Source organism: Camelus ferus, chromosome 10 (assembly GCF_009834535.1).
Source record: "Camelus ferus isolate YT-003-E chromosome 10, BCGSAC_Cfer_1.0, whole genome shotgun sequence".
In the NCBI taxonomy this organism is placed as follows: Eukaryota; Metazoa; Chordata; class Mammalia; order Artiodactyla; family Camelidae; genus Camelus; species Camelus ferus.
Window position 1 is genome coordinate 9,201,550 of NC_045705.1, and position 23,847 is coordinate 9,225,396.

The following is a 23,847-nucleotide window of genomic DNA, read 5'->3' on the forward strand; positions in this document are numbered from 1 at the left end:
ATACAGTTATCTCTGTGGGTCTGCAGGCCTGTGATTTCCAATCATGTTTACAGTATCATACTGTCCAATATTCTATCAGGCAGGAATACTTTTGAGATTTAAAGGAACAGTCCATATCAGTACATTGTGAAAAACAATGTTTGCTCTCACCACTGTACTGGTGCTTGTCTTTCAGTTTATTTACATTTTGATATTCTTACCTCGATCTGTAAGGCTCAAATCTGTGTTTTCATAACTTAAAATACTCCCAGTAGAAACTGTTATTGAAGATAATGGCTCACGATAAACTTCTTGTGTTTCAGCCTAAAAATTAAGAGGAATATTAGGCCACAATGTAGGAAGTAATTTCTAGAAAAAAACCAAGTCACCAACATTAGCAACTAATTCTGAGCTCAGATCAAGTGTAGAAACCTTCAGTTATAAAGGTCAGTGGTAAAACCTTTTCATCATTGCTCAGAACTGATCAGCCTTTCATACACACACACACACCCAGCCCATTCTCACTCACACATCAACAAGTCCTCAGTTACCCACTGTCACCTTTACATACACACACACACACACACACACACCCCTACCCCACACATAAACCCTTATTGTTTTAAATGACTTTACACTTTTGCTTCTCAGAAGTACAGAGATCATGCATCAGGTAGACTAGAAAGTCTTCTGATGCTCAGATTTGGCTATTTTCATCATTGATCCACTTCAGTAAGAGCAGATCTCAGATAACACAGGCTTTAATATTCTACAACTTCGTTAAACTAAAAAGAGTATGACGCCAAATAGCTCTAACAAGGCAGCTCAAGACATTACCAACCTTCTCATCTGGCTTCACACTTGGACCCAGATATGGATGTTCTTCCTTCTCCACAGCGTGGCTTAATACTGCATGATTCTCAGCCACAGCCTCCTCGACTTTGACTGAAATGGGGGTGCAGGTGGATTATGACAAATCAAATTCTTTAACACCAGAGGACATAATTTCCTGCTTTCCTACAATTTTATTTCATATTTTGCTTTGTAGAGTTGCCTTACCTTAGACCAAAAATTAAAAAATCACTGTCATTATTTTAAGTGAAGAGAAGCAAGAATATTCAATCATAAATACAGTATGCTCTTAAAGTGGAGAAAAGTAAACATAAAAAAGACAAAAACACCAAACAAAGTGCAAAGTGGTTGCTTATGACTGGAAGGACAAGGAGGAATTTTACTTCTTTATAACTTTCAGTGCTCTCTAAAATCATGAACATGTATTGCTTTTATTATAAATTATTATTTGTAATTATATTTGACATATTAAAAATATATAAAAGTTATACTGTGTATTAGAAATTCAGGTATTCTGAGTTAGGTTTTCTCTTACTCCCAACAGCCAACATTTGTGAGAAAGCTGCCCAAAGTATATGGTCGTCTGTGCTCTGAAACAGAATAAAATTAAAACTGCTCCACCAAAAATAAACTAGTTTGTCTCATTATCACCATATAGATAATGCACATTAAAAGTATGTTTCTTAAATGTTTGTGAAAGAAATGTTTTCTAAGTCAACTATACTTCAATTAAAAAAAAGTCTTCTAAAAGGTAACCCAGGACACACACACACACACACATACGTATCTGTATATGTGAGTGGATGTATATGTTAATTCATAAAATGATATCTATGTTACAGATAGATTTTTTAGAAGTTTCATTATTAACTTTATTGTTGAAAGAGAGCAAATACCAAGTAGTATATTAAAATATAATTGTTTTTAAATACAATTTTTTACTCTCTCCCATTCTCGTTTAGTTAAAAATATACTATTTTGACAACTGATTTAACCATTAAACCATTATTTGGTTGTGTCTTTACATATGAAAATTTTAAGTGAAGAAAATAAGAGATGGTGAAATTTTATAGCAAGTTGTTATCTTTTTTTAAGCAGCTCATTTCAAAAGCTAGGTTGGGAGCTGAAAGTTAGGTATCTGTCATTTCATAATCACAATTCTGCAGCTTATAAATCAAAGAAGATTCCCCCAGAGGAGGGTGACCAGGGTAGCATTTGGGTAGTGGTAAGTATTGGAAAATAAAAATGAGAGAAAGAAGCGAGGTCGGAGTTATTTAAGATGCTGATGAATTCAATGGATGGGTCCCTGAAAGCAGTTGGAAGAGAAGTATCACTAGTTTGGATAGGGACCATTAGGAGGTGCCATCATGAAAGCGACGCCTTAAACACAGTAATCTTCCCACACTGCTATGCAAGAAGGCCACATGTTTTGCTGTCCTTCAGAAGCAAAGCACCATTTCCTGCTTTCCTACAAAACAAAGCGTAGAGCTCGAAGCTTGTGGTACCACCTAAAAAGCTACTGAGAAATCACGTTGAGGTGATGAAGACCTGAAGAAACTGGTAGGGAGGGAACAGAGAGTAACAAAAGGACACCCCTCCCCACTTGTAAGACAGAAACTAAACAACCCTGGGAACGATTGTGAGAAAGAGACAAGAAGCCTGAGGGCCAGGAGCGGACGTGGCACTAGCAGTGAGGCCTTGCCGTTCTCCTGGTAAACACGAACAACTTCACAGAACACAAATGTCAGAAAAGGCCACTCTGTGACTATGATGGATGAAGACAAAAATCAGACCATCAGTCCTCACATCTGAACATAGGCAAAACCATGAATAATGTCCAAACCACAAAAATGACCAAGCATCTCCTTATCCCGGCTAACATGAGTGACCGCTGTGTTACCAGTTACAGCTTTACTTAGCCTAACTCCATTATTCCTACCTCCTATGTAAGAATTTTTCTAGGTATCTGATAATAAAATTACCCCTGCTTCCTGACAATATCCAATACTAATAAGCAAAGCCCCTTTTGCTTGAACCGCTCCCCTCAATCACCTAATAAAAGCACAAATCTAAAAAGTCCTTTCTAACACCTCTCACTCATTCACCTCATGGTTCCCCACGGTGCGCATTCTATCTCACCGCAACAAGTCAAAGCACCCTGCTTCTCTTCAATTACAGGTGTGCTTGGTAGTCATTGGCCAAAGGATGCTGGCAGGTAGAATAAAAAGGAAATGCAAGTATTCACTGGCTAAATCTAAAAGAATAGTGATGGTGTTATTTTAAAATGTCAAAAACTGTATGTAATTCACTGGAAATTTTACTTGTAGGTATTTCAATCTCCAATGAAAAACGGAGATGCTAAAGCCAATTTTTCTGTAAGCCCTCAAAAAGGGAGCAGATCTCCCTCATCTCTCATTCTATTCAACTCTAGATACAACTAAGAAAGCAATTATCCAAGTGTATGTGACCGCTAAAACAAAAAGAAATCTGGTTAGAAAAGGTAACTACTTAACAGGTGCTTTACAACCAATAAAGCAGCACTGGAACTGTGCTCTGTGGGGTCACTGTCACACACATGAAACAGCTTGTTTTAAGTGTGCATGCATCCAAAAGCAAGAAAATTAACACTGGTTGTCTCTGGGTAGAAGACTTAAGTTATTTGAAGTCTTTTCCTTATAACTCTTATTTTCCAATATTTAGAAATAAACATAAAGCAGCTCATTCAGAATGCCACAGAATTTTTTAAAGATGATATTTAATGGAATTTAATTAAATCTGGATTGTTACAAATAGGCTTAAACACCATCTGTAGAGGTTGCCAACTGTAAAAACCTTGTACCCTAACGTACTTCCTACTAGCATTTACTCAGTGCAACGATTTAAAAGCGAAATTTCTTATTCTCTAAATAAACTTCACTTCCCTCATTAAACTTTTCACATACAGAAATAATACATGCCTCTTGTAGAAAACATTTCTTTTACAGTATGTGAATGTATGAAATAAAAAGTGAAACCCAATCTCCAACAAAGGGTAACCTGTACAACACACTGGTGATTCTCATTCTCAAGTTTTCAAATGCATGAACACAGCCTTCTCCCCTCATTTAACACCTTCACGAAACCGCACAGTTGGGTATGATTCTATTAGCGACAGTCACTGAGGTCATTTACCGTTTGTCATTACAATGGCACTACAGTGACTATTTTTTGTCCACAGCAACTCCACTCTCAATTTCTTCCTCTCTCACCTGCTTCAGCAGAGTCGGCATCACGGATGTTCTCCTGGGCAACTGGGTGAAGGTGACCACGTGGATCACGGTCCAGGGGGCTCCCAAGAAAACTTTGTTCTCGACTTATTGAGACCCTCAGGGGGTCCCTGTCTTGATAAAACTCTGATTTACCTGGGAGGTGAAAAAAATGGACTCACTAGATTTCCACAAAAATGGCAATTTAGACTGTGGGTAAAAATCTGAACTCTTAAAGACTTGAACTATGCAGCAAGAAAATAATAAATGCTTAACTTTCACATGGCCTTTAAATTATTTTACTTCAATTTTACTAAGTTTTAGTGATAGACCTACTTCCTATAAAACCAGATAATGCTTCAGTACTGACTAATTATAGGAAAAATGCCTCGAGAATTCACTAACCATTAAGTATTACAAGGTACAATGTGCATTCATAATATAAAGTTGAAAAATAGCCACAGCTAATCTGTGGTATAAGAGATCGAGGCAGGGGTTTACCCTGGGGAGAAAAGGAAGAGTAACTGGGAGGGTACAGGGAAGAGTTTATGGCGTTCTCTAACATTCCAGTTCCTGGCATGGATGGGGTTTACCTGAGGGTGATTATCAAAGTAATAATCACTGTGATAAACACTTATGATTTGTACACTTCTCTGAATGTTACACTTTGATACAGAAATAAAAACAAGCAAATAAAGGAGTGGGAGACACTGAAAAGTAGAAGCTAATCTACTGTGCAGAACCCCAGAAACACTTGGGAATTAAAGGCACCGGGTATTATAAAAGGTGTGTATCAGGGGACTGAAAACAGGGAGAAGGTTTAAAAATATGTACCCTGAACAGATCCCTCCCATCACCTGAGATCCCTGTCCCTCGACATCATCCCCAAAGAAGACTAAAGGCTTTATATTTTGGAGAAATTGAATCACATACACTCTGCATGTGATCAAATTTTGACTCTCAAACTGGAAAACTGTCAAAGGATCACTTTTCCAAGGGGAGAGGTACCATAGTTGACAGGATCTGAACCTGTGTGGGGAAATCCCAATGGATTTCTAGTCCATCACCTTAACCACTTGGCCACAACTACGTGAATCCAAATACACTCTGAATTTAGGGGGATAGGCACTGAGAGGGGCAAGGGTAAAAGGAAGAAACAGAATGCCATAAGGAAATAGAACGCAATAAGGGGTATTAAAAGAAAGTCTGCATCCTCAACTCAGATCCCCTGAGTCTGGCTCCATGACAGCAACAGCCAGGCTTGTATCAGGCTTGATGGATCTTTTTTTGAAGAAACTAAACTAAATTGCTCAGGGAAAAGAACCACAGATACTAAGGTTAGGGCCCTCAATGAAAAGCCACCTTTTCCAATGAAATCTAGAAGTAAATAAGGTCCCTACCTATAGAATTTCCAATCAGACTTTTAGTGTCCCACTTAAAATGCAAGATATTAGAGAAAAGCTCCTAAAATATCAGATAGAAACAACAACAAAAAAGGGAACAAAAGAACTCAGACAAACAGAAAATACAGGAATCCAAACAAACAAAAACCTGTAAATATTCAAAGTGGGTACTATTTTCCACCCATGAAAAAACAACAGCAGGATGTTGTGGTAAAAAAAAAATCAAGAAAGAGAGCAAGCTTTTAGAAACTACAGTTTGAGAGCCAAATAAAAATTCCCAAGAAAAGTTACAAGAAAAAGCTGAGAAAATTCTCCCAGAAAGTAAAACCAAAATAAAAGGAAATGAACTATACAGAAAAAAAGAAAATTGGAAGAACAATATAATATAGATCAGTGTTTCTCAACATGAACTTCATCACCACCCACCTAAGCAGCCTTTTTAGACTTTCTTCCCTAATTGCCTCCTAACTCTGTGAAATTTAATAATTATAGATATACCGTCTATCTTTTAATGTAGATCTGTGCTTTGGTATATAAAGAGCAAGACTTTTTCATCTCTCCAAGAACCAATCTTCGTCCCCTTTGGGGGTACTAATACTCTTGTTAAGAGTGCATGACACAGGTCATCCAATTTCCAACTGAAAGTTATCCCCACAAACGGAGAAAATGGTATGATATCAAATTATTTTAGCAGTATTTAACATCTGGCCTAACTTTTGCTAAAATCCACTGCCAACTACAGAGATAAATACAAGAAACACCTAGAAGACTTGAAAAGTGACTGCCTCTCGTGAGCAGGACTAAGGGGTAGGGGGCGTGCAGGTAAGAGGAAATGTCTTCATGTTGTAGCCTTTCAGCACTATTTGCCTTTTTAAACTACTTGCCTATAATATTTCGATTGAAAGTATTACCCAAAAGAAATGTGGTAAAGGCTATGGTGAAGGCTCCCAAAGAGCACACGAGAGGGATACGTGAATAGTTCCGGTCAAGTTCACTCCACACAAGTGGTGCTCAACCCTGAAGGAAGGGAGTGAGATCATGAAGTGCCTGGTGGGTGAAGCTAGAGATGTAAGACTTAATTTAGACTTATTCCTCGAGTCAAAGGGAAACCACTGAAGAGTTTTAAAAAGAGAGAAATAGAGGAAGATTACTCTGAGCATAGCATGGGAAAATGAATGAGTAAAGCTAGACTAGAAACAGGGAGACACTGGCAGTTGTAGCAGCCCTTCAAGAAAAGAAATGAGAGCCTGAATTAAAAGAGTGGTAGTGAGACTGGAAACAAGTGGACAGATTCCAGAGCTGACCAAGTAGAACGGAGAACTGGTAATTTGTTGGGTGTCGGAGAGATGTAGATAAGGGAAAGTGTCAAGACTTCCATCTGGGTACTTTTCACTGAAGAAAAGACTGAAGGATAAGGAGGTGAAGGTGGGGGAACATACAGCTTTCCCTTTTAGACAACATGGCATTTTTGCAACCTCTAACATAACTCAACAACGGTGAGAACGTCCCAATGCTCACTCTGAATTAGGGAAAGCACCATGTCCCTGAACATTTGTGCTTTGCCAAATAGTGCAAAAAGGAGAAAAGCTTCCAAAGTCTAGTAATAAAATCATTACTTTATGTTATAATTTCTATAACACACAAGAAGAAACTAGAAGGGGGAGTGATTCTTCAGAATTATTCTGAGTCTCGATTTTCTTAAACTCTTTCAGCCAGAAGCAAAGATGTAATATTTTATGGCTCAGGACTAAAATAGCTAATATTAACATTACACTTCTCTGAACCTTCCTACTGACAAAGCTAATCTTCCGCCCTTAAAAAAGGACTTGCTTTGATAAATTTGAAAAAGAAAATTATTTGGTCTGAAATCTAGGAATAATTATAAAATTCAAATAGGCTATTTACTAAGGACTGCAGGGAGGAATTCTAGATAACTGAATCTAGGAAGAAGTACAGTGAAGAAATATACCTGTTCTGTCCTTAAAGCCAGGACTTTAAGCATCAATATTATCCTGTGAAAGATACAGGAAAAGAAGAGTGAAGGTACCAAAGTGAAAGAGCAGCAAGGGAAAAGAGAAGAGACTGAGTAACACCCTAGAGAACTGGTTTAGAACGCAGACATGAAAGGAAGCAGAGGGAAGCAAGGGTGTCAGAATACGGGATGTCAGAGAATTTCTGTCTACAATAAATTGCTTTTCCCCATGCATAAGACAAAGAAACTGGTTACCTAATGACACATTTCTTCAAGCCCACATTTTAAATACTGTTTACGTAAACCATTTTTTTTCCTTTCATGAATACTCACAGGCTAAGTTCCTACAACAAACAAAAATTCAGCATCCTGAAAAAAATGTAGAAAACTGGCAAACTTAGAAAACCATCTGTTTACCTAGCATAGAAGTTCTGCCGCTTGCTGGTGATTCTACCTCTTGTATAGCACTAAGTTCATGTGGGGTCAAGTCCAATCCACATTTAACTTTTGCTACAGGTGGCTTGGAGGGTCTCCTACCCACTTCTTTATCCAGATGCTCACCTATCAAGTCAACAATAAAGTTAGGCACAATATAAATCTGTTAACACACAACAAGCTTTTGTTCAACTAGCAAGCTGCAGGAGGCAGGAAAAACAAGAAGCATCGTCAGGATAATCAGTACAACAAATGCAGTTATCTTACCACTTTGCTTGGCTTTACTATCTTCAGAAAGGAGTTGATTTTCATCCCAGCTGCTCCTATCTGCAGGACTGATGTTTTCCTGATCATCTTTTGCTAGATCTTGGAGATGAGGAAGCCATTCTTTGAGCTTCTGGGTTTCAAAATTATTTTCAACTGTGGGCTTACTTGTCTGAAGAAGTAGACAGATGAGGGTGGGGATGACACGATAAAGGATCATGTGAAGAAATCATTAGATTTACATCTCCCTTCTTAAATTAGAACCTCAACCAAATAAATAGGTCCATCAACCACATTATTAAAACTTTATCTACAGATTAAAAATGAGAAATGCTTCTAATACTGAGAGGGTAATAATTTCATTGAAAAGTAGAACCAACCACAGCTTTGAACCTAAAAATGTAGCCTCCACTGTATCTTTCAATAAGAGATTATACTTGTATCCCTCTCTGCTCTTCTTTTTCCATTACTTTTCCTTAAAAAGACCAGTAAATCCCTAGAACTCAAGTTCTCATGAACTCAACTCAAGCTTCTGGGCATCAAAGGATTTGTAGAATTCTACTTAGGCTAACTCAAAAATTTCGAAGTGACCTTTCAAAATAAAATGGACACATTCATATTTAGGAGAATATATTTTCTCCCATGTAGAGAAACTATGAACAGATGTCTCTGAGTGACCATAACAGAGTCCTCTTAACAACCTGATCACAAGCAACAGGGCCAGCTGTCCATCAGCCTAAAATCACACCACTTTCATAACAGGCAATGATACTGACACTGCCACTTGAGGAAAAAGACAGTACTGATTTTGATTCTGTACCAGTGTCAACAAGTGCTATACAGAAAGCACCATGTCCACTACTTACCTAAGAGGAACTCTGCGGACTAGTTATTTTACAATGTAATCTTCTTGTGGTAGCTCGAAACCCTTTATAACAAAACTTCAAATGGCAACCTACATTTCTAATGATGTTTGAGTTTGGTTATCAAACGACTGGCTGAAATTAGTTGGGCTCTGAATAACTATTAACCTTATAAACACCACGCAGGGTAGATCAGTTTTTATGCTTTAATTTCCATGTTGTTTAAGGTAGAAAACTAAAGCACAGTTTGGGGCAAGCCATTTATTCTCAATAACTAAGAACTTACTTTGGCGTAGGTTTAAAACGAGTATTTAGCTTGGCTGAGTTGGGTCACCGCCAATGTTTTATTCTTGGACATTCGAGTTTATACATACCTGACTGTTTTTAAAGAAATCCTTCAAAGTCTCTTGATGTTTCTGTATCTGCTGCTGTAATGCTGCTTGTCTCTGTACAAGCAATTCTTTTTGGGCTTTTTGACTATAATGCAGAACTTCTCTTTGAAGGTCCAGCTGCTTCTGAAGTCCCAGATTATCTTGCTGAGCTAAGACAGGCTGTGAAAAACTCAAAAATCTATCTTGAAGTCTTGGGCTCACAGAAACGCTTGAGGGGGCTGCACGTTCATTCTTGCCTGAATACAATTCATTGATGTCTTTAGATTTTACCTCAGCAAAAGGCAGTGGAATAAATGAATGCTCTCTTTCCATGGGTAGAAACAAAGATGGAACAGCGTGCTCTGAAGACTCACTTTCAATCGGCTTTGTCTGTCTGTTTAAAGGCAGTTCTTCCTGGGCCTTTTCAGTAAAACGCAGCACTTCCCTCTGTGCACCCAACTGTGCTGACACATGATCTTGCTGAGACAGAACAGCCTGGGAGAAACTCAAAAGCCTGTCCTGAGACCCTGGAATCCCAGGGTGACTTGAGGGAACAGTACTGCCACTTCTGATTGGAGAAGCCTTTCGGGTTCTTTCAGAGTCAGCAACAGGCAGTGCTGTCTGGGATAAGGATGAAGGGGTGCTGGTCTGCTCAGAGGATACCCCTTTCTCCAATTCACTTACTCTTTGCAAAAGCAGTTCTTCTTGGACTTCGTTTTGTGTATCTGACTGCTGTTGCCGTGCTTTCAAATCACCGTGGTGAGGCTGGATAAAATGTTCAGATGACTTGTCCTCAAATTTATATTGTCTGGGCAAAACCATTTCTTTCTGGGTATTCTCAATAGATGGAAGGGAATTTGTCTGTGAGTACAAGTGTTCTTGTGAAAATGTAATCGGATAATCCTGCTTAGGTGAAACGGGCTCGGGTAAACCTGCAAGCCTTCCAGGCGACCGTGGTACCTCAGAGTGACCCGAGACTACATTATCACTCTTAGTCGAACAAGGTTCTCGGATTCTCCCAGATTCTCTAAGAGGTAGCGGACTAAAAGGATGCTGCACGAGGAAGGAAAGGGTGCCAGCCTGCTCAGGGGATGCTCTTCCCTTCCACTCACTCTGTTCACGCAGAAGTGACTCTCCCCGAGCTTCCTGTCTAGACTGAATGATGGCTTCCCTCTGTGTAGCCAATTGTTCTTGAAGTGCCCTCAGATTATCTTGTTGAGGATGAATAAGTTGTGTTATCTTCAAAAGCCTATCCTGCAATTGTGGGATCTGAAAATGGCCACCATCACTCTCTACTGAAAGAGGTTCCTGGGTGGTAAGAGATTCAGCAGAAGGCAATGAAGTCAATGAAAGCTGTCCTAACTGGGGTATGAATGACAGGCCAGCTTGTTCAGAAGATACGTTTCCTTGGGTTTCCTGGTTAAGATGAAGGGCCTCCTCTTCCGGGTCTAACCTTCGTTGGTGTCCCTCCAAGTCATCTCGCAGGGTTTGTACATGCTGTGAAAGTCCCAGAAGTCTTTCTTGAAATCTTGGGATCTTTGAATGGCTTAATGGAACTGGACTGTCACTCTTGAGTGACTTAAATTCCTGGAATCTTTCAGATTCAGCTCCCTGAGACAGGGATAAAGAGGTAGCAGTCTGTTCAGAAGAGGTTTTTTTTTCTAATTCATTTTGTTTGTGCACAATTTCCTGAGTTTCTGGTTTAGCACCAAGTGTTACCCTCTGAATGTGTGACTGACCTTGGAGTGGTGTTAAATTTTGTTGCTGTGGAAGGCTGCACTGTGGAAAACGAAGAGACGCATCCTGAAATGTTGGCATTACCAAATAACTTGAGGGAGTAACACTCTCCTCAGAGAAATAAAAGTTCTGAATTCTTCCAGGCCCAGTTTTAGAAGCTTGTGAAGCAACTGAACGGTGAGCGACCGTTGGTGGGAATGAAGAACTCATCTGCACAGACTTCGAGGCTCCCAAATTCCTCTGTCTACGTAGAAGTAATTCTGCCTGGGCTCCATACCTCGCCTGAAGAGCATCCCTCTGTGTCGTCAGCTGCTCCTGGAGCAACTTCAAACTATCATGCAAAGGCAGGAACTGCTGTAGGAAACTCGAAGATCCATCATGAGATTTGGGGATTTCAGATTGGCTTGAGAGAAGCCCCTTCTCACTCTTAGGTGAATATTGCTTCTGGATTTTTTGAGATTGAGTACCAGCAGAAGGCATTGAAGTAAATGTACGCTGAGCTACCTGAGATGGGAGAGAAGGGGACTCACTCTGCTGAGCCCATACCCTCCCATCCAATTCACCCTGTTTATGTACACATAATACTTCCTGGGCTTCCCGCCTAGCCTGAAGGCTGTCCCTCTGAATACTTAACTGCTCTTGGAGAAACTTAAAATTATCTTGCTGTGACAGGATAGGCTGTGAAAAACTCAAAAGCCTATCTGGAACTTGTAGCACCCCTGGATGGCCTGAGGAACCTGCAGTCTCATTCTTGGTTGGAGAAGATTCCTGGTTTCTCCCTGATTCAGCTTTGGCAAAAGGCAGTGAAGCAAACGAATCCAGAGGTACCAATGGAAGGAATACAGAGAGGCCAGTTTGCCCTTCCAATTCTTTCTGTTTGCACAAAAGCAACTGCTCCTGAGCTGCCTGTCTTGATCGAAGAACTTCCTTCTGTAGGTCTAACTGTTCTTGGAGGGCCTTCAAATTATCCTGTTGGGCTGTGATAGTCTCTGAAGATGGCAAAAACTTTTCCTGCATTTGGCCAACTACATAATGGTTTACAGAAGCTATACTTTTGCTCATAGCTGAGAAGGGTTCCTGGATGTCTCCAGACTCAACTTTAGTAGGCAGACAACTAAAAGAACGCTCAGGTACCAATGGTAGGAATGAAGAAGGTTCGATTAGCTTAGAAGATACACTTCCACTGTCCTCTGACACTTGCTGGGAGTCTGAAGTTGGAAAAGCTGTCGCCCTAGATGTTTCAGCTCGTTCTCTAGCCTCCTGTAATGTCAGTGGCTTCTCATGTGACAAAGCTCTTGAAAGTGTATGAGAGTCTTTAGGGACCAATGTATAGTCTCTCTGTTGTGTTTCAGACTGTGAGAGTTGCTTTAGCTGCTCTTGTGGTTCCAAAGCTTGCTTGGCCAAAACATCTGAAGTGATTAATGTTCCAGTTGTTTCTACCTGTCTCTGTGGAAAGCACTTTTGTCTTGGAACCCGAGAATCTTGCTCTGAGTTGGAGATCTGCATAGGCTGCACAGGTTGATGTTTGTCAGGACTTAACTTGGGTCTCTGACCTTGATCCTGATGCTCTGATATAACAGCAGGTTGTTCAGATTCCTGTGGTGGTACTGATGCAACAGAATCAGATACCAGTGGCGTAGCCGACATGGACGGGTACTTTTCTTTTAACATAGTCTGATATTCCAGTAATCGTTTCCGGGCTGTTTCAACAGACTGTCTGTGAAGCCTACCCCAAACAAACAAACATTATTGTTTTTTGATGGAAAAAATGCCCCATGTTCTCAAGTGTCTATACATTAAACTCAACAGATTGCAATCTAGGGGTGGCCATCATCATGGCAGAAATGGAACAATTCAACATTGCCCTTTGAGATATCTACATGCCATGGTTCTAAGGGAATCTCAATTAGATCTTCACATAAACCAAATAATCCTGAAGATGCAGCCACACACTATCACATATAAACTGTACCCCAGCTAATACCTGTTTTGCTGTAACAGCTGTTGTTGGTAGTTACGAATCATCTGCCTATGACTATCTTCATCAGAAATTACAGTGCCTGATGCTGGAGCAGTGCCAACCTAAAAAAGACAAAGCTACTAATTAAAAGGCAAATCCAGAAAGAAGTATTAAACTATTTTACATAAACTGAGGTTCTGTAACTGTAAATTTCCATAATTTTTTTCGTTTTTTAAATAAAAAAGACTAGCACAGGGGGTGGGGTTTAGCTCAGTGGGAGAGGCTTGCCTAGCATGCAGGAGGTCCTGGGTTCAATCCCCAGTACTTCCACTAAAAAAAAAAAAAGACTGGCACTTCCATTATTAAAAAATGAAGAGATCTACCACTCTCCTTTAGTGTCAAGTCCAAGAGCTCAACATGCACACTACATAAAAATCAAAGTCACATATATTAGCACCCTCCAGACACTAAAAGACAAAGTCATTAGGTTTGTAAAAACTTATTTGTATACACACATTATTTTAGAAAATTATCAAATACGAATTAGAAATGTATTTTACTTTTCTGAGTGCTAAGATTGCTCCTACTTTCTTATCCACCAACAATCTATGTAGGGATGAGATTTCCTGCATCCTACCCCAGTCTGCAGAGTTTTTTTTCTCTTTTCTTCTTCCAGCTGAGCCCTGAAGCAATCAGTTTCTAATCTTAATTTCTGTTGTTCAATTTGTTCAAGTAATTCCAACTGCTTTTGCTTCTGTTCTTCTATTTCCATTATCTAAGTGACAAAAATACTATTGATCTATTAACAAAAACTCACACAAATGAAAAGTTTATATGCATTATATTAAAAAGAAAAAGGTCTCATAGCCAGGAGTACCCATTATCCAAGAAAAAGTGATGTTCTATCTGTTATTGCCACTGCCAGAGGGAGGAAGGGAGCAAGACAGGAAAAGGGGAAAAGAGAAAAAGGAAGAGAATTAAAGAAGCACAAGAGGATGAAAAAATGAAGAGTAACTACTGTTCTCTGGGAGCACAGGGAAACCTTGATCATCCCTGAAGAACCACCTCCAGAGAGGTAGCAAGTTCCATGCTCATGTCTTTAATTTTACATTGTTCTCAGTAAGGATAATGCCTAAGAAATTAAACGTCAAGGCCTCTCCAAATACTTTGATTTCTCAGGCATACTCATATATAAGTGCAGTTATCTACAAGCCAAATAACAGCTCATTCAGTCTTTTCTGTCAGGTGTGAAACAGATGGGAAGACAATGGCAGAGGGATGACACATAAACTCTAAAATTATACCAACACACACGAATCCACAAAATAAGAGCAGACGTTAGAGTAACTGTAAGATTTGTGACGACAGGGACTAGTCTGTCTGGTTAACTGTTAAATCCAACACCTAATAGTCCTTGAAACACACATAATAAACATTTGCTGACTAAACAGAAAAAGGGACGTATGTCAAGTTTTATTAAGAGGAACAATTCTACTAAAAATAATGAAGAATGATCTTGTTTTCAAAATAAAAAATGTCTCAGCATGATACTACCTATTTCTAATCAGGCCATAGTGGCTAGAGCTGAGGTCCTGTCTTCATCTTCCTTACTTTCCCTCACTCATAGAAGCCACTGAATTTAAACCACTTACAGTTCTGTAGTACCTCTAGAACTGCACTACCAACACAGTACTCACTAACTACATGTGACTATGAAAATTTAGATCAATCCAAAATAAATACATTTTTAAATGTAGTTCCTCAGATGCACTACTCATATTTCAGGTATTCAACAGCCCATGTAACTAGCAGCTACCATACTGGACATAGATGTGGAACATTTCCATTACTGTGGAACGTTCTATTGGACAATACTGTTTTAGAATATTGATTAGAAAACACTTATATGAGAAGAAATACTGGCTCCTAGAACTGTCACTCCCAGCTGTATTTTTATAAAAACTATGGCTATAAACTGACTGGCTTAGTAACAATTAGCCTCTTTCAAGGTGATCTGTGTTAAGAAAATCTTTCATTAAAGTAGAAAGGACCAGCCAGAAAGATAAAGCAAGATGCAGCATGATATTGCTTATATATGGAATCTAAAACAAAGGACACAAAGGAACTTATCTACAAAACAGAAACAGACTCACAGACATAGAGAACAAACTTATGGTTACCAGGAGGAAAAGGGGGTGGGAAAGGATAAATTGGGAATTCGAAAACTGCACCTCTTGGGGAGTGATGGAAATGTTAGCTATCTTGATTGTGGTGATGGTTTCATTGGTGTCTACATCTTATCAAAATTCATCAGATTGGACATCTGAAATATGTGTAGTCTACTGTATAGGAACCATACCACAATAAAGGTGTTAAAAAAAAGGAGAAGGGACCAATATTATACCTACAGAAATTGAATTTTAAAATTTCCTCTGAAATACTTTTTTCAAAAAAATTTCTGGGTTTACAAAGCCCAGCTGAATGTTTAATATTGCTACAGAGACTCATTCATTCAACAAATATTTATTGAGTACTTAACTCTGTATAAGGCACTGACCAGAAACTATGTAGGATAAATTAAATTTTTTAAAAAGTCTCCACCTTTAAAAAAAGCTGATAAATTTTATAGGGAAGATAAGATACATATCAGAGTATAAAACATCAAGCAGAAGCAGTAAGGGCCAAAGGAGTAGTATAAGCAAAGATAAAGAACTTCCTATCAAATGAAAGTGTTAAGACAAGGTAGAAGAGATGTATCAAAAGCTGCCCGATGTTAGGACAAATTTCACTGGTCAAACAAAACTACAGTGCCTAGGGAAGGAAAGAAGCCTTTAAAGATAAAAATGTCAAATTACCTGTTTCTGCCTTGCTGCCATTCTAATTCTGGCTGCTTCTTCGTGAGGATGAAGCAGAACAGAACTCTGAGCTACAGCTGTGATAGGCTGAGTCTCGTTCATTTCTAAGAGAATCCCCAAAGCAGAAATTAGTTTCAATACTTCTGAATTTGATACCACTATAACGCCCTTTATTCATTTATTACATGTAACTTTATTAGGTAAAAGATTCAGTCAAGCAAATTTAATTTGAGGATGTGACTAAAAATACCTTGTTTCTTTTCAGAGTCTGCAATGTATGAAAGTGGTTTATCTTCACTAGTAAGTGGTCCAGAGTCAACTGTTAGGGTGTCACTTTCAACAACTGTAATAGATAATTATGAACATATCATCACTATCAAATTTAAAGCGGAACAATGTAACAAAAATCTACATTCTGATTAATAATTCAGTCTTGGTCCACCTGAATGATTTATTTACTATAGATGATGACATATTTTATCCAATAAACTTGAGCCTAATATAAAAAGATAGGTGTAAGACTAAAATTATAAACAAAAAGGAAAAAAAAGGAGAACTGATTTAAAAGATAGGCCAACAGAGTTTCCAACACAGTGTAACTGTATAAAAAGAGTAGACTAAGCAGGGCACCAAAGTGTAAAAAGAGAAGATAAAGAAATTTAAATGTATCTTTGACATATTTAGATACTAGGATCTTCATTATTTGTGAAACCAGAGCAGAGAAGGAAGTTAAAGCAGTTCACTTTGATCATACCAGGGCAGCCAGAAGCTCTGTGCGGAACATTCAGTCACTTACTTTTTCATTCTGTACCTACTATGTGCTACAAGCACGTTCACCGTGGTAAGAAAAGGCCTCAAGGAGGTTTTACAGAGGAGGTGGGGAATAGAACATTATATAATTATCCTAGAAAAAAACTGTAAAATTAGAAACTGTGATAAGTACTATGTAAGAAAAATAAGGGATTATACAATAGAATACTTCAGGGGAATCTGAATTAGACCAGGAGCTCAGATGAGATTTCTCTTAGGAAGTGGCATTTAAGTGGACACTTGAAAGGTAAGGAGAAATCAGCCAGGTAAAGAATGTGGGAATGTACAGCCCATTCCAGACAGATTAGTGGGTATTAAGACCTTGTCAGGATTAAAAAAAAACTTAGACAAAAGGGAGAATGAAGCCAGATGAGACTAGAAAAAGTCTACTCAAAAACAGGGCCTTTCCCAAAATAACTGTTATGAACTGATGACAAAAGAGCCCTAAGAGTTACAAGCCACAGTATTCTTTTCTCTCCTCCTCCTTTGGTCACCCCTTTATTCCGCCTTTGCTGTTTGCCCTTCCCTAGCCATTTCTATATGCTGGAGTCCCTCATGTCGTCTTATAAGCCCTTTTTTCCCTCACTGAATTTTTTTCCTTACAAGTTCTTCCACGCTCATGGCTTTAAATGTCATATATATGTCTGACTTCCAAACTTACCTCTCTTACTTTGTAAGCTATTCAATTAATTTAGCAAGTATTAACTGAACACCTTTAAGTACAAGGCACTAGTCTAGGCTCTGCAGACGTAGTAGTGAACAAAATCATATTTCTATATTCCAGGACTGGAAGATGGGCAGGGTGGAGAGGTGTAGGTGTCAACACAAGAAGCATATAAGCAAGAAAGTAAATTTATGGTCCATCAGACGCTGATATAGAGTAGAGGTGATAAGGAGTGAAGAATAAGGGGTTGGTGGGGGAGGTACAGAAGCTTGCTGTTTTATATAGTGGTCAGAAAAGGCCTCAGAAAGTGCTATCCGGGCAAACATCTGAAGGAAGTGAGTGAGCATGGAAGTATCCAAGAGACCCACCCCCTCATCCCCACCGAAGACCAGCACTTGCAAAGACCATGTGACTTGTTACTTGCCCATCTGAGGAACAGCCAGGAAGCCAGTGGCTACGGTGCAGCAGTTGGAGAGGAAGGTGTGGCAGATAATGAAATCAGAGACAGTGAAGGTGAGAGTAGTGTGGAGGGGTGGGGGAGTACAGATCGTACAAAGCTTTGATGCCACTGTAAGCACTTCGGTTTTTACTGAGGGAAATGGGTAGTTGTTGGAGGGCTCCCCCTAGAGGAACAGCACAAGCTGATGTGTTTTAGCAGGATGACACTGGGAAAAGACTATGGCAGGGAGGTGCAAAAGCTGCAGACAGAAAACCAGTGAGGAGGCTACTCTAAGAATCCACATTAGAGAATGAACATTGCTTAAACTAGGATAGTTGGTGGTAAGAAATGGTTGGACTCTGGATATATTCTGAGGGCAGGACCAGCAGGATTTGCTGATGGTTTGGATGTAGAATATAGAAGAAACAAACTAGAATGACAAGCTTTTTGGCTTAAGCAAAAGAATCTTATTGCCACTTACTGAAATATGGAAGATTATAGGAAAAGCAGGTGTTATCAAGAATTCAGTTCTGGAAAAGTTGAAGATGTGATTAGATATACAAGGAAAGAAGCCAAACAGACATTCAAATAAGTAAGTGGAATTGGAGTTCAAATGAGAGGCCAAGCCTAGAAAGACACCCTTGGAAGTCATTAACATATACATGACAACACAAAAGTCCTGACATTAGAGATCAACTAGGGAGTGTCAATACAAAGAGATAAGATCTGAGAAACAAGTTAAGGGGGCAATGACTAGAGTGGTTGTAGAGATGAGATCCAGCCGCAAAGAAAACCATGAAGGAGGAGCCAGTGAGGCAGAAAAACCAAGACAGGGTGGTCAAGAGGTCAAGTGAAGAAATGATTTCCAGAAGGCTTCCTGTTGTACTTATGATTAAATCCAAAATTTAAATACGAACTGCAAGTCACTTCTTTCAGAAGCCTGGCAGCAAAGTATTTCTATACAAATCCAATTGACATTTTTTCAAAAACTCAGAAGATAAAACTCCAAGAAAACAACAAATCAAAGAGGAATTACATCACGATTCCCATTTGTTAGTATGTAATTCAAGGAGATAATACTGATCTTTGTAACTTCTGGAAATACACTTAAATAGTGTTTATCTACCAAAAAAATCATTAAAATTAACATATAAAGAAACCAAATCTCTGGTGGGAATGTGAAATAAACACACAATACAATACATTTAAAAGCTGTTAACATGTTCATACCCTTTGATTCAGGAATTCTCTTCCTTTGTTCCTAAAGAGATAATTAAAGATGTGGGCAAAGACTTTGCTAAAAGGATACTCATTACAGCACAAGAACTAATAAGAAAATTAGAAACAGCCTAAATGTCTCAACATAGATAACTGTTTAGTTCCAGTTCATCAGTTTCATTAGAATATACACATATATATATGAGTGTGTGTATATACATACATATATATGAATAATTCTACTACACTGAAAGTATAGGAGGAGATTCACTAAGGTTTCTAACATTTATTGCCTTTAAATAGCAGCATTATGGGTTTTAAGACATTTTCTTCCTTTTGACCTCTATTTGCTGATTCTTCAGGAATGAGTATATTTTTGTACAACTCAGAAAAGGTTTATGTGCCAAAGTGAGACTATTAGAGGCAGGAGGGTATAGCTCAAGTGGTAGAGCACACGCCTAGCATGCCTGAGGTCTGGGTTCAATCTCCAGTACCTTCACTGAAAAATCATTTGAAAAATAAGTAAATAAATCCAATTACCCACTCCCCCGCCAAAAAAAAAAAATTAAAAAAGAAAAAAAGTGAGGCTATTAGAGAACCACCTTTTTCCTGCTCAGAGGATAATGTTCGGTCTTCGCTCACAGTTGCTCCTGATTCAAATGTCACTGCTTTACTTTCAGTCTCACTAACAGTTGTAATCATTTCACTTTCCTCCTCAGACACGGATTGAATTGTCCAGAGAGATTTTTGGCTTCGAATCTTATTTAATAATTTTTTAAAAAGAAGTTTTGAAGGAATCTGGTGGGTCTTCACTGCCAAAGGAACTAAAAGAAAAGAAAACTTTATTCAGCAGCTATTATACACCAGGCAAATTACTCTATCTTTATACTTAGTTACCACGACAACCACTGGTTAAAACAGAAGCACAACTTCACTTTCCTTAGTATTTGTAATTTAACAGCATATACAACGCTATTCAACCCCAATCACAATTTTATAACCAGGAATATTTTTTCAACTTAAATTTAAATAAGGACACCAAAATTCAACTACAATTGACCTTTGAACAACATGCATTTGAACTGTGCAGGTCCATTTATTTGCAGATTTTTTTGATAAATACGTACTACAATACTGTATGATCTGGGGTTCACAGAACCTGCAGATGTGGAACACTGGATACAGAAGGCCCACTGTATGTTATATGCATATTTTTGACTGCGTGGAGGGTTGGTGCCCCAACCCCCAGTTGTTCAAGGGTCAACTGTATTTTTTCAACAGTAGGCATGCAACGTAACTGTCAAACTTAAACGTGTATCAGAAAGATGTTTATTTTCGCTTGCTAAATGATGATAGAATGCGTATTTCTTAATGTGTGGGTAAGATTGGCATTCAAAATATGTGCTGTAAGGCTCTACACTCTATGCTAGAGAAGGGTCTCAAATATAGTTCTGTACTTCTTAGTAGGCTACAGAGGAAAACATTACTATTTACAACCTTAACAGCAAATCAAATGCTCTCAAATTATTCCTGGCACTATCTGGGGAAATGTCCCCATTTCCCCCATATCTACAAAAAGAGATCCCTTTAGTTACAAAAAAAAAAAAAAATTTCTCAAATAACCTTCCAGATGAACTGATGATACAACACCAAAACTCAGTACAGTACTAACAGCTCTCTAAGGGGAAGAAACTTGCAAATACACAGTTCTCTGGCTGAATCAAGGAATAAAATTTAAATTTATGGAGGTTGAAAACTCACAGACTGTAGCTCTGATTCACATTTGAAAAAAACTTTTTGATCGAGTTATAACTTATAAACAATTGTCTGCTGCTTTATCTCAGTCAATACACTCCCTAAAGATAACCATTACTCTAACCTCGCAACCAGATTAGTCTTTCCTGTCTTGTCCCTTGACTTAACTTCAGATAAATATGGAAGCAGACTTAGGTATTCTTTCTGCCTGGATTCTTTCACTTACTATTAGTCTGTGACTTACTCATTTTTAAGAAATAAATTAGTTGTCATTATTTAAAAATAAGGATTTTTTTAAAAAGGGATTGCTGGGTTCTTTTGGAAAAAAAAAAAAAAAAATCAAGAGAGCTGGCAAAACCAAGCCAGCAATTCCAAATGGAATCAGCAGGAACTGAAGAGTAACTGTCCTTTATAACAAGACAAGACTTGCAATTCTGACAAACCAGAGAGCTGAATGATATTCCCAATAATAAAACCAAAAAAGCAGGACAAAATAGTAAAAACACTTTCTTAAAGGCACTGATCATCTGGCAAGAAAACAAAAGATTCTGCAGAGGCCAGAAATGAAGTTTAATGAGAATTCAGGGCAAATGAGACCTGAACTCATCTTCTGAAGTTTACATCAAAGCACAGTAATGTACTTTGTGCAGCAGTGTGGGCACAGGAGACGGGGATAAAGCCTAGAACCCTCAACCAAGGAGTCTAAGAGGAGACCTACATAAAATTGGAACCCCAAAGGGCTACCTGTCCAAAGGGTAGGGTGAAGATAAGAAAGCCTGGGTGGTTTTGAACTAAGGCAGTACTTGGAGGAATGGGGAAAGAAGAGGTCAAAACAAAGAGAACTTGGTCTCTAAGGAACTGTGGAGTAAAAGAGATACCTTTACCTTCTGGGAGATCCCTCTCATGGCCCTAGTTTGGATTACTGCTGACTGTGGTATCATTTACTAACATGAGAAAGATGGGAAGACAAGGTTTCCGTAGGCAAGAGAAGATGATGAATTTATTGTTAGACACTTAGTTTTAGTTCAGAATCGTGGAGACAGAGATGAAGTTTAGATGAGAGATCTAAGTTTGCACTGTTTATCATTATACATGAAGTGGTAATTAACACAATAGGATCTCTTTGGTGATTTGATCAATGTCTAAAAAAAAAAAATGTTGACCTTCCAAATGAATTCAAAATTGAGCACCTAAATAACTAAAAATCTTCAGAGTATATGTACATATAAATAGAATGACACTTCTACATATATAAAAAGGATCTTTAGTGATAGAAATCTGAAAACATTGCTTCCTCCATCCATCACTCCCATTAGTTTAGTCACTGTTTGCACTTATTAGACCAGACTTTCCTAACTACTGGCAAATGATTAGCATTTTTTTCTATGAAATATTGTAACATTCAGCTCAGAAGTTCTTACTGTCTGCTTCACCAGAATATATTGCTTTAGCTTCTGTCACTGGAATGTTTTCAGTCTCTCCTAAACTTTCTTGTTCCATTGAAAGGTCCAGTTCTTCATCTTGGATCTGATCAGTCACAGTCGGCAAAGGCTCTGGTTCAAGGTGCAAAATCAGGTTTCCTTTCACCTCTCAATAAAGAAGTACAGAGAACATATTTACCTTCCAAAATGACTAAAAAGAACTTGAGCATAAATTCTTAAAGGCCACCATAGTCTCTAAGTCTAAAATATGAGGGTCTCTTTCAAATTGAGAACTCATTTCAAAATAAAAACTGCCTCATCAAAATAAATCTGCTTTCCCACCAAAACATTAAAAAGCATCATAAGAAAGTGTACTGAGTGGGGAAGGTATAGCTCAGCGGCAGAGTGCATGCTTGCCATGCATGAGGTCCTGGGTTCCATCCCCAGTACCTCTATTAAAATAAATAAATAAATAAATAAATAAATAAATAAATAGATAGATAGATAGATAGATAGATAGATAGATAGATAAATAAAATGTACTGAAAATATCTTACTCCTGTCTGCATTATACATGTCTTCAAAGGCAAATTCCAGCTCTCTCTGCCAATCTTCTTTCATTTCACTGCGTTTGTATGGAAGTTCAACTAGTTGTGGTGGCATCCGTGCTACAGTCTGTCTCCTGCGTGCTAGGTCCTCTTGCTGTAGCTGATGGAGTTCTTTCATTAGCTTCTCTTGATTCTTCAGGAATAAAGAGAATCACTTAACAACATTTGATTCACAAACTCTGGATAGTAACATTAATAGTGTGGGAAAAGTGGAGACACCATGAAGAACAGGGACTGGAGTTCCCTCCCCATCTCTACAACTTGTTCAAACACAGAAAGACATGAAGAGGCAGCCCTCCCTATCCACGGCTCTTCCACATCTGCGGATTCAACCACCCACGGACCATGTAGGACGATAGTATTTACTACTGAAAAATACGTGGGTATAAGTGGTCCCGTGCAGTTCAAACTGGTGTTGTTCAAGGGTCAATTGTATTGTTAATAAGTACCAGAGAAATTGGTTCTGGTTAGGCCACAAAGTTTCAAAAGCCTGCCAGTTATAGATCTCCTTTCTCAGAACAGTCATGAAATTACCATCTACTTAAGCCGCCACAGCTCCCGCAATGTACTCTATTCTAGTTCTCCACATGGCCAGCAGCAGATACCAGGCCCAGGTGAGCACCAAGACCCAGAGTGACTGTGATACTTAACAGATACTTCTCATTACTTCACACTCTCATGAATCCCTAAGAACAAATGGGATCTGCATCTCTGTAGGCATAAACAATCTGGCAAGTACGGAAGTTTAAGCACAATGTTTTACTGAGGTTATCTAACCTAATTCTGGTGGTGGAAGATAAGGAGGGGGGATAAGGTAAGACCTCTCACCCCCTGGGATGAGGATGTAGCCAGGTATAAGTGCGGGAAGGAGAAGCAGTACAAGTAAGAAATAACAACTGCAGCACAAAAGTACGGAGATGAAGGCACGGGCGGTCAGGGCGAGTACACAGTTCATTACAGACAGGGTATGGAGGGTGAGGCTGGTTAAGAAAAAGA

The 23,847-nt window shown here is 38.7% G+C and overlaps 1 protein-coding gene and 4 non-coding genes across 18 annotated transcripts in view; 1 reads left to right on the forward strand and 4 right to left on the reverse strand.

The window, feature by feature from the left end:
* CEP295 (centrosomal protein 295) overlaps window positions 1-23,847 on the reverse strand; it is a 44,754-nt gene that overhangs the window by 5,580 nt on the left and 15,327 nt on the right. For 11 of the 14 annotated variants that reach the window (XR_004323082.1, XM_032488327.1, XM_032488324.1 and 8 more), the window contains 13 exons: window positions 22,801-22,984; window positions 22,244-22,411; window positions 19,670-19,891; window positions 16,187-16,279; window positions 15,937-16,040; window positions 13,719-13,856; window positions 13,106-13,203; window positions 9,388-12,847; window positions 8,154-8,322; window positions 7,869-8,012; window positions 4,080-4,232; window positions 821-924; window positions 201-303 (listed from right to left, as the gene is read on the reverse strand). Coding sequence is in view for 13 of the 14 variants with exons in the window: in XM_032488327.1 (XP_032344218.1) it covers window positions 201-303; window positions 821-924; window positions 4,080-4,232; window positions 7,869-8,012; window positions 8,154-8,322; window positions 9,388-12,847; window positions 13,106-13,203; window positions 13,719-13,856; window positions 15,937-16,040; window positions 16,187-16,279; window positions 19,670-19,891; window positions 22,244-22,411; window positions 22,801-22,984 (5,140 nt within the window). In the remaining variant the exon portion in view is untranslated. Of the gene's footprint in view, window positions 1-200; window positions 304-820; window positions 925-4,079; window positions 4,233-7,868; window positions 8,013-8,153; window positions 8,323-9,387; window positions 12,848-13,105; window positions 13,204-13,718; window positions 13,873-15,936; window positions 16,041-16,186; window positions 16,280-19,669; window positions 19,892-22,243; window positions 22,412-22,800; window positions 22,985-23,847 lie in introns of those variants that run through there. The other 3 variants (XM_032488320.1, XM_032488326.1, XM_032488332.1) reach the window with 3 other exon arrangements.
* LOC116666709 lies at window positions 388-455 on the reverse strand. Its single transcript, XR_004323612.1, has one exon. It is a non-coding gene; the product is annotated as a small nucleolar RNA U2-30 (small nucleolar RNA).
* On the reverse strand, window positions 625-704 carry LOC116666712. The gene has a single exon (XR_004323614.1). It is a non-coding gene; the product is annotated as a small nucleolar RNA U2-19 (small nucleolar RNA).
* TRNAS-AGA lies at window positions 5,085-5,166 on the reverse strand. The gene has a single exon. It is a non-coding gene; the product is annotated as a tRNA-Ser (tRNA).
* On the forward strand, window positions 22,627-22,698 carry TRNAG-GCC. Its single transcript has one exon. It is a non-coding gene; the product is annotated as a tRNA-Gly (tRNA).